The 18,601-nt window shown below is 51.5% G+C and overlaps 1 protein-coding gene across 2 annotated transcripts in view; it reads left to right on the forward strand.

Moving 5' to 3' along the window:
* Positions 1 to 18,601, forward strand: part of COL6A2 (collagen type VI alpha 2 chain) — a 53,551-nt gene that overhangs the window by 6,882 nt on the left and 28,068 nt on the right. For both annotated transcript variants that reach the window (XM_050916481.1, XM_050916482.1), the window contains exons 3-15: positions 2,425 to 3,023; positions 6,594 to 6,614; positions 8,924 to 8,989; positions 9,931 to 9,984; positions 10,092 to 10,136; positions 11,263 to 11,289; positions 12,037 to 12,063; positions 12,155 to 12,199; positions 12,779 to 12,832; positions 13,212 to 13,274; positions 15,732 to 15,794; positions 16,902 to 16,991; positions 18,135 to 18,197. In XM_050916481.1, the coding sequence (XP_050772438.1) occupies positions 2,425 to 3,023; positions 6,594 to 6,614; positions 8,924 to 8,989; positions 9,931 to 9,984; positions 10,092 to 10,136; positions 11,263 to 11,289; positions 12,037 to 12,063; positions 12,155 to 12,199; positions 12,779 to 12,832; positions 13,212 to 13,274; positions 15,732 to 15,794; positions 16,902 to 16,991; positions 18,135 to 18,197 (1,217 nt within the window). The remainder of the gene's footprint in view (positions 1 to 2,424; positions 3,024 to 6,593; positions 6,615 to 8,923; positions 8,990 to 9,930; positions 9,985 to 10,091; positions 10,137 to 11,262; positions 11,290 to 12,036; positions 12,064 to 12,154; positions 12,200 to 12,778; positions 12,833 to 13,211; positions 13,275 to 15,731; positions 15,795 to 16,901; positions 16,992 to 18,134; positions 18,198 to 18,601) is intronic.

Here is an 18,601-nt window from a genome sequence, read left to right on the forward strand (position 1 = left end):
CAGATTTGTCACCTAAAAAGAACGGCTCAGGTGTGGGAATGTCCCTCATATCCTCAGCCATGAAGACCGATGCAAAGAATTCATTTAGTTTCTCTGCAATGGCCTTATCGTCCTTGAGTGCTCCCTTAGCATCTCGATTGTCCACTGGCCCCACTGGTTGTTTAGCAGGCTTCCTGCTTCTCATGTGCTTGAAAAAAATTTTGCTTCTACTTTTTGAGTCTTTGGCTACCTGTTCTTCAAATTCTTTTTTGGCCTTCCTAATTATATTTGTACACTTCATTTGCCAGAGTTTATGCTCCTTTCTAGTTTCCTCACTAGGTTCTAACTTCCACGTTTTAAAGGATGCCATTTTGCCTCTCACTGCTGCTTTTACTTTGTTTAGCCTTTTTTGGTTCTCTTACTATGTTGAATTTGGGGTGTACGTTTAAGTTGTGCCTCTGTTATGGTGTCTTTTAAAAGTTTCCATGCAGCTTGCAGGGATTTCATTTTATGTGCTGTACCTTTTAATTTCTGTTTCACGAACTTCCTCATTTTTGTGTAGTTTCCCTTTCTGAAATTAAGGGCTACAGTGTTGGGCCGCTGTGATGTTTTCCCCACCACAGAGATGTTACATTTAATTATATCATGGTCACTATTACCAAGCGGCCCAGCTATATTCACCTCTTGGACCTGATCCTGTGCTCCACTTAGGACTAAATAAAAAATTGCCTCTCCTCTTGTGGGTTCCAGGACTAGCTGCTCCAAGAAGCAGTCGTTTAAGGTGTCAAGAAACTTTATCTCTGCATCCCTTCCTGAGGTGACTTGTACCCAGTCAATATGGGGATAGTTGAAATCCCCCATTATTATTGAATTTTTTATTGTAATAGCTTCTCTAATCTCCCTGAGCATTTCACAGTCACTATCACCATCCTGATCGGGTGGTCTGTAATATATTCCTACCGCTATATTCTTATTTTTCGAGCATGGAATTACTAGCCAGAGAGATTCTGTGGTACGGTTTGGTTCATTTAAGATTTTCACTTCATTTGATTCTATGATTTCTTTCACATACAGTGCCACTCCCACACCAGCATGACCTGTTCTGTCCTTCTAATATATTTTTGTACCCTGGTATTACTGTATCCCATTGATTAGCCTCATTCCACCAAGTTTCTGTGATGCCTATTATATCAATATCCTCATTTAATATGAGGCACTCTAGTTCACCCATCTTATTATTTAGACTTCTAGCATTTATAGAGAAGCACTTTAAAAACTTGTCACTTTTTAGCTGTCTGTCATTACATGATGTAATTGAATAGGACCTTTTTTCATTTGACTGTTTCTCATTAGATCCTACCTGTATTTTATTATCTTCCATCCTCTCCTCCTTACTAGAGAATCTCCATTAATAGGTCCTCCCCAAGGGGTGTCTCTGTCCAAACCACGTGCTCCTCTGCACCTGTCGACTTTTACCACTCAAGAAAGAGATCTTGGAGTCATTGTGGATAGTTCTCTGAAAACATCCACTCACTGTGCAGCAGCAGTAAAAAAAGTGAACAGAATGTTGGGAATCCTTAAGAAAGGGATAGATAATCAGACAGAAAATATCATAGTGCCTCTATATAAATCCATGGTACACCCACATCTTGAACACTGAATGCAGATGTGGTCGCCACATCTCAGAAAAGGTATATTAGAATTAGAAAAGTTTCAGAAAAGGGCAACAAAAATGATTAGGAGTATGGAACAGCTGCCATATGAGGCAAGATTAATAAGACTGGGACTTTTCAGCTTAGAAAAGAGATGACTAAGAGGGGATATGATAGAGGTGTGAAGAAAGTTAATAAGGAAGTGTTTACTCCTTCTCATAACACAAGAACTAGGGGTCAGGAAATGAAATTAATAGGCAGCAGGTTTAAAATAAACAAAAGGAAGTATTTCTTCACACAACACACAGTCAACCTGTGAACACTTGACCTTCAGAAGAGTCTCTGGTAAAGACTATAACAGGGTTAAAAAAAGAACTGTATAAATTCATGGATGATAGGTCCATCAATGGCTGTTAGCCAGGATGGTGTCCGTAGCCTGTTTGCTAGAACCTAGGAACTGGCGACAGGGAGTGGATCACTTGATGATTACCTGTTCTGTTCATTCCCTCTGGGGCACCCGGCATTTGCCACTGCTTGAAGACAGGATACTGGGCTAGATGGGCCTTTGTTCTGACCCAGTATGGCCATTCTTATGTTCCTTTGACGCGGTTTCTAACCAATAGCCATTTTCATGAGCCATCACCATAAAGCACCTCCAGGGGTGTTCCATGTGCAGAAGGGGTAGGTCTGTGTCGTGTGCTCCTGCACACTGTGTGCTCATTGCTCTGTGGGGTTTGCTCCTGCACAGTCTCAGTCCCATCCTGATGCTATCTGCCCCATTATCTCCACACAGAGAAGATAGACTGCCCCATCAACGTGTACTTTGTCATTGACACCTCGGAGAGCATTGCCCTGCAGACTGTGCCCATCCAGAGCCTGGTGGAACACATGAAGCAGTTCATCCCAGCCTTCATCAATAAACTGGAGACCGAGGTCTATCAGAACCAAGTTTCCATCACGTGGAATTTCGGGGGACTTCACTTCTCAGACGTGGTGAAGATTTACAGCGCCTTGACCAACAGCAAGGACGTGTACATCACCAGGCTGAATGGCATTGAGTACATTGGCCGAGGCACGTTCACAGACTGCGCGATCTCCAACATGACCAGTGAGATCCTGACCCATGCAGTCCCTGCCGTAAACTTTGCTGTGGTCATCACAGACGGCCATGTGACGGGCAGCCCTTGTGGCGGGATGAAGATGCAGGCTGAGAAGGCCCGGGATGCAGGTATCAAGCTCTTTGCAGTGGCCCCCAGCCAGAACATCTTCGAGCAGGGTCTCCGGGAGATCGCCAACCTCCCCCATGAGCTGTACCGCAACAACTATGCCACCACCAAGAGAGGTGCAATTGAGGTGGATGAGAACACCATTGACCGGATTATCCAAGTCATGGTAAGGGACATTGGTGCACACCACTCCAGCCTAACGCTGCAGCCAGAGGGTGCAGGGTCAGGCCGTTGTGACACAGGTAGGGATGCAACAGAGATTTTGTCGGACTGGGCTGCTGGGACAGAGGCACTGGGGACTAAGGACAGGCGATCCAGGGGCTTGTCTATACACAAAAGTTGTACTGCTCTGACTGCACTGGTTCAGATAAGCCAGCTAGTGGATGCAGTTATACCAGGATTAAAGTGCTTAGGCCAGTACTGCTTAGTCTATGTGTACATTATGGAGCCCATACCAGCATAGCCTCCTCGTGTAGACACAACCTACACCAACAGAAGGAGCTTTTCTGTCAGTGCAGGAACGCCACCTCCCCAAACAACATTGGCCACATCGAGAGAAGCACTATTCCGTCAACATAGTTGTGTCTGCACTGTCGGCGTAGCTACGGCTGTCAGGGTGTGTTTTTCACACCTGTAGCTATGCTGACATGGCTTTTAATTGCAGACCAAGCCTTAATCCACAGAGAATGAGGAGAATAAGCTATTGTGGTATAAGCACCTTTATACCAGTAGAATTGTGTCCACACTAGGCAATTGTACCGCTCAAACCCTCCCACCTGTTAGCAGAATGGGTAGATCAGTACAAAAGGTATGTGCAGCCCAGGCCTGGCCTGGAAGTTGGGCACTGTTGAGGCAGCTGGTGCACACAGTTTAATAAAATGGTAAGTAAATATTTAAGGGGAAAATTTGTGTCAGAGCCCCCTCCCCCCTGACAGTTCATCCCAAGGAGAGAAATTATGATGGGCCAAGTCATTGCCTGTTATCATCACCGTGTCTGTGTTCCCTCCATATATCCTAGAACCCCCATAAGCCAGCCTTGAGCCTCCAGTTTTATGGTGAATTACTTTACTTCCTAATGTTAGAACTGGTGCCAATATCTCTTTGTGGGAGGAGGGGATGTAAACGGTCAATCTGCAGTTCACCAGTAGCTCTTCTGGGTGAGGAAGGTTAGCTCCTGAAACCTGCATTTTGTCACTCTGGGGACGGTGGAGTCTTCACTGCTCTCAGTTTCCCTCTATTTGGAATAGGAGTCAGGGTGAAAAGAAGCTCCACCTCCAATCCTAAATCCCTCCCACAACCTCTGGGAGCAGGATGTCGCTGCTGGAGTGAAATGAAGTAGTTAGCCAGGCTGACACTTCGCTGAGTTCTTGCCCCCTTGGGGTGAGAAGGTCAGTTCACACCGAGCTGAGGAGGAGAGATGCTGTCGGTCTCTCTGAATGCTCAGAATGACCTGGGCACCTTGTGCAAGGCAAACTCTCAATATCAAGATAGACAGAGCACTGTCACCTTTTCAGTTAGGTTTTCTCCAAAGCCATAAAGGGCTAAAAACTTTCAGCTGCTGAGCTCCCTCAGATCTGACTTCAGTGACAACAGCAGATACTCAGCATCTTTGACAACCGGGGCATGTTTTTACAATGAAAGCTTTGCTATGGCAGCATCTGATGGACCCACGAGAAGTGTTCAGTGGGCCCCCTACTCAGACGCCTGCAGTTAAGAATGTGCATACGTGTCTGCAGGCTCCGGGTCTGACTAAAAAATTATTGATAAATTTCCTTAGGATTCTTACTGGTTTCACGTTCAGGGCTTAGTTAATTCTTCCTTTGTTCGAAGTGTCCGATTCGCCAACTCAGCAAACGTGCTTGTACTTTACTAGGAAGGCTACAGACTTGAAAGGTTCTGGGCTCAAATTTGCACAAAATCAGTGTTCCCCCAAATGTTAAGCTCTTCTTCCCTCCTTGCACCATACTGCCAGGGGCGGCTCCGGGCAATAGTGCACCAAGTGCATACCTGTGGCTGGAAGCCGCAGGGGGTGGCGTGCCGGTCGCCAGGAGGGCAGCAGTCAGGCAGCTTTCAGCGGCATGCCTACGGGAGGTCCGCCGGTCCCGCAGTTTCGGCGGCAATTCGGCGGTGGGTAAGCTGAAGGCGCGGGACCGGCAGATCACCCACAGAAACGCCACCGAGGCTGCCTGACTGCGGTGCTTGGGGTGGCAAAATACTGCACTAGGTGTGATTGATCAGTGTGTGTCGTCTAGCATTTAAAACTAGTCTTACAGTCCACTTCAGCTCCTAACTAACAAAACCAACAGCCCTTATTTTCAGTGGAAACTCCTGGATACTTGACACTGATAAGAACCAGGTAACCCATTCAAATACCCACATAAGGAATCAGGATCCAAAGATTAGGACCATTTAAAAAAAAATCCTGGCAAACAAAGTCTCTGAGAGGGAGAAGGTGGGTGAGGTAATATCGTGCTCAGAAGCTTGTCTCTCGCCACCAGAAGTTGGTCCAATAAAAGCTATTCCCTCCCCCACCTTGTCTCTCTAATATCCTGGGACCAGCATGGCTGCCACAACACGACATAATTAAGTTCACGGATGTTCTGTTCTATCCAAGTGTTGTCTGACGTAAGTCCATCCTTTAAAGCCGTATTGGCGTAATAGCACTCGAAGGCCTGTCCTGCAAATGCTCATGTACGTGCTGAATGCTCAGCATGGGGGTTGCTCCATCAAAATCACACACTGCAACGGAGGGGAAGGATGGCCCTGTGGTGAGGGAACTAGCCCAGGACATAGGACAGCTGTGAGGGACAATTCCTGGCTCTGGTATAGATTTGCTGTGTGATCCTGAGCAAGTAACTTCACCTCTCTGTTCCTCAGATCCGATCTGTACAATAAGGAAAATAGCCCTGCCCTGCTCATGGGGGGGGACATCCAGTACCGATTGTGAGGTGCCCAGACACTGGGGTGACGGGGGCTAGAGCATCTCAAAGGACAAAGCTGCTGTGACAAACAGTCTCTGTTCCTAACCACCAATAACTGGAAAAAGGGGCCAAGACCTTGCCTTTCACTGTCACTCACTGAAAACACAGGGGCAAAACTTGACTAGAGTTTTCCATACAATCCAGTTCCTGGCCCTGCCTCCGCAAAGCTCACACACATGCTCAGCTTTGGGCAGCTTGTGCCATTCGTTTGCTAGTAGGCAAAGTGCGTAACATTACACCCAAGTGCGCGTCTCTGCAGGACTGGCCCTACGGCCCCAGCTGGGGAAGGCGAATGGACTGCACTCTTGCATTCTCTGTGATTTAAAATGTGTACCAGTGATCAGTGCTACCCTGCATGTAAACTGAAAGGAGACAGAGCGGGTTAGTTCTGCAGTCTCTGGCCCCAGTCTGTAGGCTATTCCATCCAACAGGCCTGTGCTCCCAGCCAGAGCCCTGGGCTCATACAGAACAATACACAGAATCGGGGCCTTTGTCCTTGGACAACAGGATACCCCCCCTATGTGTCAGAAATTGGAGCGGTCTCATCTCCATATCTCACACCTGGGACTGAAAGTCACCACTGCTTGGGTTATTGTATGTTGCTTTTAAACCATATAACTACTGTCTCCCACTTTCCCTGCTCCCAGTGGGGAGTGCCAGGGCTGCCCAGCTCCGGGAGGGGGAGGCATGCCAGGTCTCCTCATGCTTTTTTATCTAAATGATCTGATTTCTCTCTCTCTCTCTCTCTCTCACAGAAACAGGAAGCCTATGGAGAGGTGAGTGAACAACACCTTCACACAGCTTGCTCACTCCAGTGAAATTGGATTGTACCACAGATGAGTAACCCTGGTCCTGCACTGAGCTGCAGGCAGCTGGACCCCTGCACCCATGTGGAACTCAGTGTGGGGTCAGGGACAAGGTCATGTTGCCTTTTAGTTAAAATGAAACAGCAGGATCCTGAGTTTCTGCCCTAAATCCCAGGTCAGTTTTGCTGAGTATAAATAAACAGCTGCTGTGTCCCCAGAGGTGGCTGCATTACAGTGCTAGGCATAGTGATTTCTGCCTGTATAAAGTTTTGTGAAGTGTTTCTGGCTCCTTTGGGCTGGAAGGAAATATACACAGAGATGAAATTCTGGGTTAGAAAACAGCAGCAGGACCTAGCATTACCATCAGATGGAAGAGGCAGACATTGCTCGCATTATGCCATTTATTCCACTGTAATGGTTTGTTTTATTGAACTGCTTTGGCGAGCGAAAGAACTTAAGATTCAATGCCCAGGCCAACTCAGACCAAGATCTTTCTCACTTCTTTAGTTGTTCAACTTGTTTAATATCATACTCTCGAGGGGCTCAGCTCTGTGGGTGTGGATAGATTTAAGTACCTGAGCTGGCTTTTATGCCTCTTATAAAGACCCCTTCGGCCTACTGGAGCAAATCGGTGGCTGCATTCATGCTGTAGAGACAGCCCAGCTCTCAGCTGGAACTGCGCACATGGAGATCTTTGTTCCAATAACACAAGCTGTGCAGCCCCTCCATTAATTCACTTTGTGTCACCTTGGACCTCTAGAGGAGAACATGGCATTTTCCTGCCCACCTTCCTCAGGCAAAATCCCCAGGCACTTTGTGGCAGTTTTTCATGAGAAGAGCTGGCTGAGACTATAGCCCCAAATATCCTGCCCAGAGCGGAGGGCAGCAGCAGACCCAGACCATACACACCAGCAACGGCCATTACAGCGTTGGTTGATTAGTCCCCAGGCCTGCTGAGGAGAAAGGAGCAAAAATGTGCAAAGAGGTCTTGGCAGCATCCTGTATTTTGGAGGGAAGCAAATGTTTCAGTTGGTGTCTAGCCTCACCTACATGCCTATTGTCCGTTTATCTGCCCACACAGGCGGACAGGAGAGCTTCAGGTGCACTAGACCCCAAAGGGCATAAGAACTGCACAGAGACGCTCTTTAAACCCAACCAGGCCAGAGTGCCATTAAGGCTAAGCGGTAACAGTCCCTGCTCCCCAGGGCTGCCCTCAGCCAGGCCAGGATTTGGGGGCTTCTGGCTGGTTCCCCTTCTGAAATCTAGGGTGGGATTTTCCACCATGCTGCCTGGTGGCCCCGCTCTGATCTCATCAGAGCAAATGGGGTATTTCCCGGAGGCCTATGGGAGCGGAGCTAGACTGACACTGGGCAGTGTCTGCATCCCAGCCTCAATGTTCCCTCAGTGTGTGCCCATCCCAGCCCCTTGTTACCAAGAAGGCTAACAGCATTATGGGCTGTATAAGTAGGGCATTGCCAGCAGATTGAGGGACGTGATCTGCTCGACATTGGTGAGGCCTCATCTGGAGTACTATGTCCAGTTTTGGGCCCCACACTACAAGAAGAATGTGGAAAAATTGGAAAGAGTCCCAGCGGAGGGCAACAAAAATGATTAGAGGGCTGGAGCACATGACTTATGAGGAGAGGCTGAAGAAACTGGGATTGTTTAGTTTGCAGAAGAGAAGAATGAGGGGGGATTTGATAGCTGCTTTCAACTACCTGAAGGGGGTTCCAAAGAGGATGGATCTAGACTGTTCTCAGTGGTAGCAGATGACAGAACAAGGAGCAATGGTCTCAAGTTGCAGTGGAGAGGTTTAGGTTAGATATTAGGAAAAACTTTTTCACTAGAAAGGTGGTGAAGCACTGGAATGGGTTACCTAGGGAGGTGGTGGAATTCCTTCCTTAGAGGTTTTTAAGGTCAGGCTTGCCAAAGCCCTGGCTGGGATGATTTAGTTGGGGTTGGTCCTGCCTTAAGCAGGGGGTTGGACTAGATACCTCCTGAGATCCCTTCCAACCCCGATATTCTATGATTCAAGCCTGAAACTCCAGGCTGGCTGCAGAGGGCAGGGTCCATATACAGAGAAGCAGCAGTCTCAGCCTTCTCACTAGGGAGCCAGTGGGCACAGCGAGATCAGCTCCTGGGGACTGAGAATGAGGCTTCTGAAGATCTCTAAAGGCCTCCGGTTGTTTCCATTACCTCTGTCATCCTGGCCTGGTTCTCCACCTGGCTTTCCCCATGCGTCGTGCCACGTGCCTCATGTTTAATCTGGTTTATTTCAGTGCTACAAGATGAGCTGTCTGGAGATCACAGGCCCGCCTGGGCCCAAGGGCTACCGGGGTCAGAAGGTGAGTGACATATGCCTGGTGGGCAGGAGGGGCTGTACTAGTTGAGTCCTTAGCCTGGGCTGGGATTGGGAACTGGGCGATGACACCGACCAGCCAAACCCAGACTGTCCTTGCCTTTGCTGACTTGCAGGCTGCAAACCCCACAGCTTCGGCCAGGCTCTCCTCACCTCACACTGATGCACAGCCTGTAGCAGAGAGAGGTGCAGGAGAACCCGTCCCTTGCGGCCTCACAAACCCAGCACCACCCCACTCTGGCTGGGCTGGAGACTAAAGGAACTGGGGACCCCTCCCCACTCCCAGTAACCACCCCTGCCACCCGGGCTCTAGGCTCACTCCTAACCACACCCACAGGCTGCCCCAGGCCAGGCTCCCATGATGACCCTAATTCTCTCTCTCTCTCCCCAGATGCCCAGGGCCAACCAGAGACTTCAGGGGGCCTGGGGCAAAGCAATTTCGGGGGCCCCTTCCATAAAAAAATGTTGCAATACTATAGAATACTATATTCTCGTGGGAGCCCCTGTGGGACCTGGGGCCTGGGCAAATTTCCCTACTTGCCCCCTCCCCCGGGCAGCGCTGCAGATGCCCCTTTCATCTTCCCCTCCCCCCACTCCTGGGGTGCCTGCGCAGTACACCTCCCCCTGCACACTGTTCTCCCCAGGGCAGGGCAGGGCAGCCCCAGCCAACGTTGTTCTTTGCCCTAGGCTAGTACACTCAGTGACGGGCAGCTGTCACACGGCCAGCTGGGCTGCATAGTCCCCTCCCCACAAAGCAGAGCTCTAAGTCCATATTGTGTGTCAGTCCCTCTGGTTGTCCATCTCCTGCACTCAGCGCTGAGCACAGCCCACTCTACTCTGGGCCTGCTTGCCGAGGCTGCACTCCATGGTGCCTTCTGCTGACCACGAATGAAAAGGCCTGGTGCTCTGTGTGTGCTTTGTTTGCAGGGTGCAAAGGGGAACATGGGTGAACCAGGAGGACCTGGGCTCAAAGGGCGACAGGTGAGTGGTGTCATATCCCCCCTGCTGCCTGCTGGCGAGCAGCCCCGGGCTAGGTCAGCTGGAGACTGACTGACTTTGGACTAACTCCCAAATCTTCTTTCTTGAAGGGTGACCCAGGCATTGAAGGTCCCATCGGATACCCTGGTCCCAAGGTAATGAATCCTGCGCCGGTGGCTGAGCTGTCTGCCTGCATTCTGGTTCTGATTCAGCAGTGGTGCGCGTGCGCGCTGCACAGCTGCCAGCCTGGTGTGCGACTTCCAGCACCGCTGCGAGGCCATGGGACTGGGGGAGGGCACACGGCCTGCCCCACAGCCTGCTGGAGTCACTGACTTGTCTCCCTGGGACTCTGGATCCGTTCACGAGAGAGGAGGTTTTTGCTGAAGGGAATGTATTCAGCTGAATTTTGGCCTGCAGCATCGTGACAGCTGGGTGTTATAACAAGGCCTCCTGTCGGCTGTCTGCCATGGGCAGGACAGACGGCCCCTGCCCTTGCGCTGCCGCAGCCCACCTCAGACATGCAGGGAGGCTGCAGCCTCAAGTAGCTGCTTGGCCAAACAGGTGTCCCTTGCACTGCTTCCTGCAGGTCAGCAAGCAGGCGGGCTCCCAGCCAGAGAGCGTTCCTCCGCCAGGGCCCTTTGCCAGATAGGCCAGGCTCTAGCCACTGCACATCAGCGCCGTGCCGCATGAGGGCGCTCGAGCCGGTGGGCGGTCCCTAAGGTAGGTCCCTAAGACCCCGGAAGGGCCTGGGGGACAATCACCTGGCATGGAACCTGGAAGCAGATAGGGAGCCAGGGCAGCTCCTGGAGCACATCAGAAGTGTTACATGCTCCTGGACCCCATTCCACTCAGCAGTCAGGTCCGTCCCGCCCACCACTGCGCCAGGGGATGCTTGAGTGGTGCTGCAGGTTAGCCCCGAGGAGGGGCATGGCAGGGACCAGCCTGGAGAGTGATGCTGCCTGTCAGCACAGATCGTTACAAAAGAGGCAGAGTCTCCATGTTCCTGGAGGGCACTGCATGTTCGTTGGGTTGGAATGAACATGTGTCCAAAGGGGCCGGGTCTGATGGCTACTGGCCCTCAACACCCATGGGCTGAAAGCTCTGTGAGGACCCAGACCCTGCTGTTCTGTGTCTGCACCAAGCAGTGTGGACTGCTGGGGATCTCGGCCTGTCTCTCTCACACTCTAGCTGGCCCTCTCCTACTTTCTGCATCTCTGAGTCCCCTTGCCTGCCCCTACCCACAGACACTAACAAAGGGTTTTGTGTTTTTTCTTGCCCTAGGGTATTTCTGGTCTGAAAGGAGAGAAGGTAAGAAAGAGCCTCTGCTCCTGGTCTGGACACTGTGCAATGGGCCAGCAGGGCATCTCCACGGGAGCGTGTTTCTAGTGCGTGTTTAGAGGCAGGTCTGGGAACAATGGTAGCAGTAGCTGGGAAAATGAGGAGGAATATTCTACAAGGATTTTGTTCATAGTGGAGCTTGACTGTGGGCATCTCTCCATGTTTGTAGCCTCTCCCCCACACGGTTGTGCTTTAACATTGCTACCTTTACTACATGGAAGGTGCATTTCAGACTCCCAGGACTGAATACTCATCCACAGTGCATTCAGAATTGTATATTCAAAGGTCGTATTTGAAACTGAAGTATGCTGGTAAATTACAGAAATCATCCTATGTGGGAGCAGAAACAGTAGCATGTGATTTATGCAGCTAAGCATCGGGTGGCCAGACCAGGACTAGTGTAGACCAGGGTCGTTCCCACGAAGTCAATGCAGATATGCCATATTTCGCCAGCTGAGGATCTGGCCCAGCGTGTGGCACATTGACAACAAAGTGCCCCATGTCTGTGTCTGTGGGAGCGAGGAGGGGGTGCTGCGAGGATGTAATGGAATCATTGCCCGTAACGAACAGATCTGAGAACTTGGTGATCTGCTTGCAAACACTTCATGAGAAGAAAGGTGCGGGGAGGGGGCAGCTAGGACACAGTGGTCGTCATTAGGAGGGGTGAGCAGTGCAGTGTACCCAGAGCTGACTATGCATTGTCCCCTTTCTCCGCAGGGCGAGTTTGGAGGCGACGGCCGGAAGGTAAGAAAGCACCTTTCATGTGGCACCTATCCCAGCTTAGAGCCTCAGAGAGTCTCTAGCAAGATAATTACTTATTTTCCTTTGGTCCCAGGGGGCAGCCGGTTTGGCAGGAAGGAACGGCACCGATGGACAGAAGGTAACGCCACACAAGGGACAAGCCGTGCCCAGTCCAGCTCCGGTGCTCTGGTCGGTTCCCAATGCCTGAGGCTGGAGAGAAGCTGTTGCCATGGATGAAAGTGAAATACAGGATAATATCAGAGAATTCTTTCCTGGGAGTGGGCAGGAGCCGTCCCTCTCCCGTACCTGCCAAAACACCTTCATTGCTTCCACAGACCAGCCTTCAGCCCTCCCTTCTACACTTCCTCTGGGCACTGCGGGGGCCTCAGCACCCACAGAGCCCAGCATGGAAAAGGGCCTTGATATATAGGCAGGCCATTGTTCCCGTGCCCCCTCCAGGGTGCTGAAGCTGCCTCCCTGCACCACCTGCAGGGCGTCACTGCTGCCTGCCAGGCTTTTCACCAAACACACTCCAGGCTGTGCTCTATTTTTTGTTTAAGGTGGATATTTGCAGTCCCTCTCTATCTGGCCTCCTTGTGCCAGACCCTTGTGATTAGCTTTGGGGTTCAATTCTTTACTGTGCTAGACCAGAAACTCCTAATTATTTCCCCCTGACTCTCAGGTTTTCTCTCCCCTCTTTCTGTTGTAACCTCTGCAGGGCAGGCTGGGACGGATTGGAGCCCCTGGCTGCAAGGGAGACCCTGGGGACAAGGTAGGATTTTTTTTGTGGTTAATCAGCCAAGGTGTGGTTCGCCATAGCAGGGCAGGCTTAGCCTGGCCTTACCAGTAGCCGTGGAGCTGCATTGGGAGCAGTGAGTTTCCCTGCCCCGCTGCACGCTGCCCAGTGCTGCCCATGCCCGAGAGCGCAGCGTGAATCGCACGCCACAGTCTCCTGCCAGCGCACAAGGGAAGCAGCAAGGTGATGAGAGCTGGCCTCTGTTTTGTTCCCACTAGCAGCAAGTTGAGGCCATTCTTTTATCTGAAGCTGCTCTCACTGCAAAGTGATTTTCTAGGGGAGGTGTTTTACCTGGCAGAGAGCGACGCAGTGTTATGACTGCAGGCAGACAGTTCTTTGTCCTTTCCCTCCCCAGGGCCCTGATGGGTACCCAGGAGATGCAGGAGATCAAGGAGAACCAGGAGACGAAGGCGTAAAGGTACGTGAAGTCCAAAGCAAAGAACAGAGCGGCAGAGTCTGGACCGAGCACCACGCGAGAGAGCTAAAACCCCCGGGTCCCGGCTGTATCCATCAGCAGAGCAATGCCCAGTTCTGCCCGCGGTGAACGCAGGCCAGTGGGGAATGGAGCAATGCAGAGAAAGTGGGAAACTTCCTCTGAGAATGTGCTGCTCAGTTTCACTGCTTCCTGTACCCTGTATGCGCTGGGGTTACTCGTGAAAGGCACCTGTGCTCCCTCAGCCCTTGTTTGTCCCCTCTGGGTAAGCTTGCCTGTGTGTGAGTGCAGAGTTCACAGCAGCACAACTGTGGCAATCCATGCCAAGTTTCCGAAGACTGTTGGAGAGTGCAGCGCTGCTGCAGCAGTTGTGTGACACAGCCACTAGATGGCGCATGGGAGAGACTCCAGCTGAGCTGGAGAGGACAGGAGGGGGTGGCGTGTTTGGAGTCCTGCCTGTGTCCCTGTGAGGCACAAGAAACGCCCCCCCTCCCGCCACACACACACACACACACACACACACACACCCTGTTCTGAGCTGGCTAGCTCAGATCTGCAGCCTGATTTGGGGTGTGTTAATGATGTTGATTTAATTTATCAACTTAATGTATTTGTATTTAATTATTTAAATAATATTAATAATGATTAATTACAAATATTAATAGTAGGGGTTTGTGGCTCGCCAATCTGTTTGATCAGAAGATAAATTTCTTGTCCCGAATCAGGCTTCACAGAGTTTATAAAGCGGTATGACAGGAAGCTCATACTGAGACAGATATAGTCATAAAGACTTTTTATTAAAATTAATGAAATGGTAAAACAGAATTACAAAATTCTAATTGTATCACAGTTAGTTATTTAAGACCTACATATGGTAATACAATATTATGTGCTGCAACCTTTGATTATTACTCACACTCTGTTTTGATAACCCGGTGTTCGAAGACACAGGACCTCACCTCTGGCAGTTCCAATTTCCCACCGCTTGCAGGGGTGTGCAGAGGAAACGAATGCAAAGAGCTGTTAAAGCTGTTTACTCTCTAACTTAACTAAATAAAAACTAAATGGAAAATAAAGCTTTAGGGAAACCAAGCTTAGTCTAGTCCCCTCAAAACTTAAAAGTTTTAAAAGAAACCAAGTGCAGCCTATTAATAGTTAATAGCCATCATAGATGGGTCGCATTGGTACGTAGTTGAAGATGGAGACAATGAAGAGTAGATAGATCGATCCCAGGAGTGAGATGAATTGCCTTTTTATAGGCATAAATGCTGGAAATCCTTCCTCTTATGGCCAAATTTCATTCCTCCCCTACGGAAATGTTAGGGTACACTTACCGCATAGGCTAGTATGTGTGTGCGTATAGATGACAGGTACGTGTGCACTTGTGGTGTCCTTGTTAAGTCTGTGGGTACAACTTTGAAAATCCCCCTCTGCCATCCTTCAGGTAAAGGTCTTAGCCCTATGCGTGGGTGCTTTGTCTGTTTGGGTAATAAACGTAGCCCAATTTTACTTTTCTGGGTAAAAGGGCACAGGATATAGATATGCTAATTTTGCCTTAGCTTAACATGCAGGTTTTTGGCCTGTGGTTCTCTTGCATTACAGTCAAACTTATTTTTAATATAAATCTATAAACCTATTACTATACATCAAATATTAAACATGTAAGAAAGATATATCTCTGCAAACAAGCAGGTTAATCCTTAGGGCTACAGACCTCCCTTTGACGGGTGGTTTGCACCAATGAACCCTGTCACATAGATAGGATTTAGTATTTGTGGGGACAGTTTCAACGCCCGTTTCATACCTGCGCAGGTTTCGGTATGTACCTAGAATGGGCACCATCTATACGTAGTCATGTTCCTCACCACATGGTGCCTGTCTAGGTTTTGGCTTGGATGTGTTGCATTTATACTGCAGGCCACCTAAAATAAGGGCAAAAGCTGGCACAACTCCGAACAAGTGGACTGTTCCTTTTCCAGCTTTAGAAAACACTTGGGACAGTACCAGCTTAACAATTGCTCATCTTTAATTGGGTCAGGAACTTTTCCTAACCTTAAGGATTGCAATGCATCGGTAATTGTACTTACGACACATTCTCCACCTGGAGAGCATATAATCTCTTTCCCCAAATGTTGATCCCTATGCTGACCATTGTTTAAAGTGATTAACTGGTCAGAACAGATGCCCTGACTGAGGCTCTCATGTGAGCACACCAAGTTAGTGCCCACAGGGAGGCTGCACTTCTCCCAGAGCTGGGAGTGTGATGGCCCCACAGTCCAGGATAAGTGCAGGTGGACAGCGCTCCCCACTTCACTCTCGAGGAGGGTGGAGTTCAGGTTACTGACTCCTCCACTGGCACAGATCAGCCACGAGCAGCAGCTGGGACCCCTGGGGAACAGGGCAGTGATGTCGCTCGTGACTATTGTTCTCTTGCTGTTTCAGGGAGATCCTGGCCGCCCCGGCCGCAATGGACCCCCAGGACCTCCAGGAGAAAAGGGAAACAGGGTAGGTTCCTCACCAAGCTGGGAGCAGGCCCCTCCCTCTGGAACCCATCTGCGATACTCTGGGACCACAGATAAAAATACTCACAGACTCAGTGGTCATGGGGCAACTGCAGCATACAGCACTGCTGCCATGTCTGCAGCTCAAACATATGGGCCCTGGCCCAGGCACTCTGGGAGCTGATATCTGCCCGATGACAGGGGGGAGCTGTACCATTGCTGTACCAAGCAGGGGACATGCATATGCCTGCCAGTGCCCCAGGTGACACTGAAGGAGACACCTCCTGCAGCTCACCGGGTGGCTTGGAGCAGGAGCAGTGCCGGTGGCTAATCGAGTCACTGGGAGATATGGTAGCAGTGCTGCTGTAGTGGAAAGGGAATTCTGTACTGTGCTGCACAACCACTAGACAAAAGAATTGGAAGGTACAGCTGGGAGTGGTGGGGATTTCAAAGAGTGCCTGGGGCCCGGTGCATGGCAGGGCTGGGGGAGGCTGGGGCTGTGCCCCTGTGGCCAGGCATGGGTCGGGGGGCTGGAATCTCTGCTTCCTGGCACAGGGGACCATGCAGGATCTGCCTTTCCAGAAAATCCCTTGCTTTGCATCCATCCTCCTCATTCCCAGCCCCCAATGCAGCTTTCCCAGCAGTAACCCCACTGCTCCCCATTGGTTGGCACTGGCAGCTGTGACCGTAGGGACTAACAGCTCACAGCAGTAGCAGAGGTCCTGCCCCCCCACTCAGGTCAGTGCCTCAGTGTTCCTCCAGGAAATGACTCGGATTGCACAGGGTGCAGCTGCTCCAGGGGTGCCTGGGCTGGGGGGCAAAGGGCCAGGAGCTCCTCCCCAGTGGCCAGTCACAGTCCCTGGGCTCCCTGGTCAGGGGCAGGGACAGGAGGGTCTGGCAGGAGGGGGAGCCAAGCCCTTAGGAGCCCAAGCCCCCTGCACTGCGCTGTGCTGAGGCTGGAGCTGGGGGGACTGGGCAGCATGTGGGTGGCTGAGTGGGGAGGGGTGTGGCTGGGGGAAGTGTGGGCGGAGCGGGGAGGCAGGGTGACCCCTGCTGGCCGGCCTGCCTGCTATCCTCAGACACACTCTGACTATTTCCTTTCTTTGCAAAGGGACCTAAAGGAAACAACGGAGCCCCCGGGAGCCCTGGTGCCAAGGGAGGCAAAGGCAGCCCAGGACCTGCTGGACCCAAGGGAGAGCCGGTGAGATCCCGAGGGGATCCTCTATCCCTGCACGCTGCATACACCTCGCAGTGGGTGATCCCAGCACCGGGCAAGCACACTGACTGTCCCCACAGGAAAGGCAGCTAAACCACATTCCTGCTGGCAAGGCCTGGCATCCCCTGCTGGCCCTGCTCGCAGCACCCCCAGGGGACCCCCACAGAGAACCGCAGGGATTCGAGCTCCTTGTCTGTCACAGTCAGAACTGGGATGTAAGACACTTTCCATAGCCATCTTGCTTGCAAAGGAAACCTTGAAAACCTGAAGAGAGAGGTCTGTCTGAGTCTGCAGCCAGCCTGAAACAATAGGTCAGAGGGATGTGGGGCTGGCCCCATTCACCTGCATTGATTCTGCAAACCTAAAGATCGCCAGTTAAAGTCCACATTGTTAACTAATTCCTTATGATCATTTATCAGAAACACCCAGCTAGTGTGCTACCCCGAGGCCCAAATCACTGCTCTCCGCAGCTGCCCCCTCCCCAGCTCCCCCGGAGCGGTGCTTGCAGGCAACATGGTACTAAGAGCAGAAATGGACAGTGCAAGGGCCATGGAGAATCAATTGATCTTCAGATCAAAAGAAAGTCCCGGCCCCTAGAGCTTCTGGACTGAGCGTAACATCCCTTCTCAGATTTTCTCCATTCAAACCCTCCGCTCTTCACTTACACGAAGCTGCCACAGAATCCTCAGTGCTGTTCTCGGGCATGGCAGAATCCAGGGGGCTAGCTACAGACTGTGGGCTGGCTCTCCGGCGGGGGGTAAATCGGCACAGCTCCCTGGCAGGGGGTAAATCGGCACAGCTCCTTTGGAGCCACCAGGCCGGCTCCCCGGCAGGGGATTAATCAGCACAGCTCCCTTTGGAGCCACCCGGCCAGCTCCCCAGCGGGGGGTAAATCGGCACAGCTCCCTTTGGAGCCACCCGGTTCGGCCCTTGCTTAACAACACACCCAAACGCTTCAGCCCATGGGGCAGCGCAGCACAACGGGGCCTTGGGTGCTCTCTGCTCCCGTCCCGGGGCCACGCGCTGCGGAGGGAGAGGAAGGAGGAGTGAATCGCAGGCGGGGAGGGGGGACAATACCGCAGCAGGTTATCTGAGTCCCGTCTCTCTGATTGGTGTCTGTGTGCGCAGGGTCGTCGCGGAGACCCAGGGACAAAAGGCAGCCCAGGATCCAATGGGACCAAGGGAGAGAAGGTGAGTGCAGGGGCACCAGAGTACAGCAGGGGATGAAGTGCACAGCAGCCGGGCTGAGCGAGATGCTGCCTCCCCACAATGCTACCAAGCTACCTATGGCCCCAGTCTCCCCTTCTGCAGCTCCGGCAGTCAGCCAAGGCAGGCTGGGCTTGGCTGCAACATGCTTGCTCCTGCCAATCGGACAGTCGGGAGGCGAGCGGACTGAGTGCAGGGGCTGAGCTGGGCTCTCCAAGCTCAGCTCAGAGAAAGGGGCAGCTCAGGAGGGAGGCGTGGACGTGGGCTGCTTTCGGATCCATACCCTGAGAGACAGAGCCGTCCGTCCACCCCCACACAGGCCCTGGCCCCTCCAGTCATGGAGTGGGTCTCTGGTGGGCTCTGGTAGAGGAATGCCGATACCATTCTAG

Source organism: Gopherus flavomarginatus, chromosome 10 (assembly GCF_025201925.1).
Source record: "Gopherus flavomarginatus isolate rGopFla2 chromosome 10, rGopFla2.mat.asm, whole genome shotgun sequence".
Taxonomy (NCBI): domain Eukaryota; kingdom Metazoa; phylum Chordata; order Testudines; family Testudinidae; genus Gopherus; species Gopherus flavomarginatus.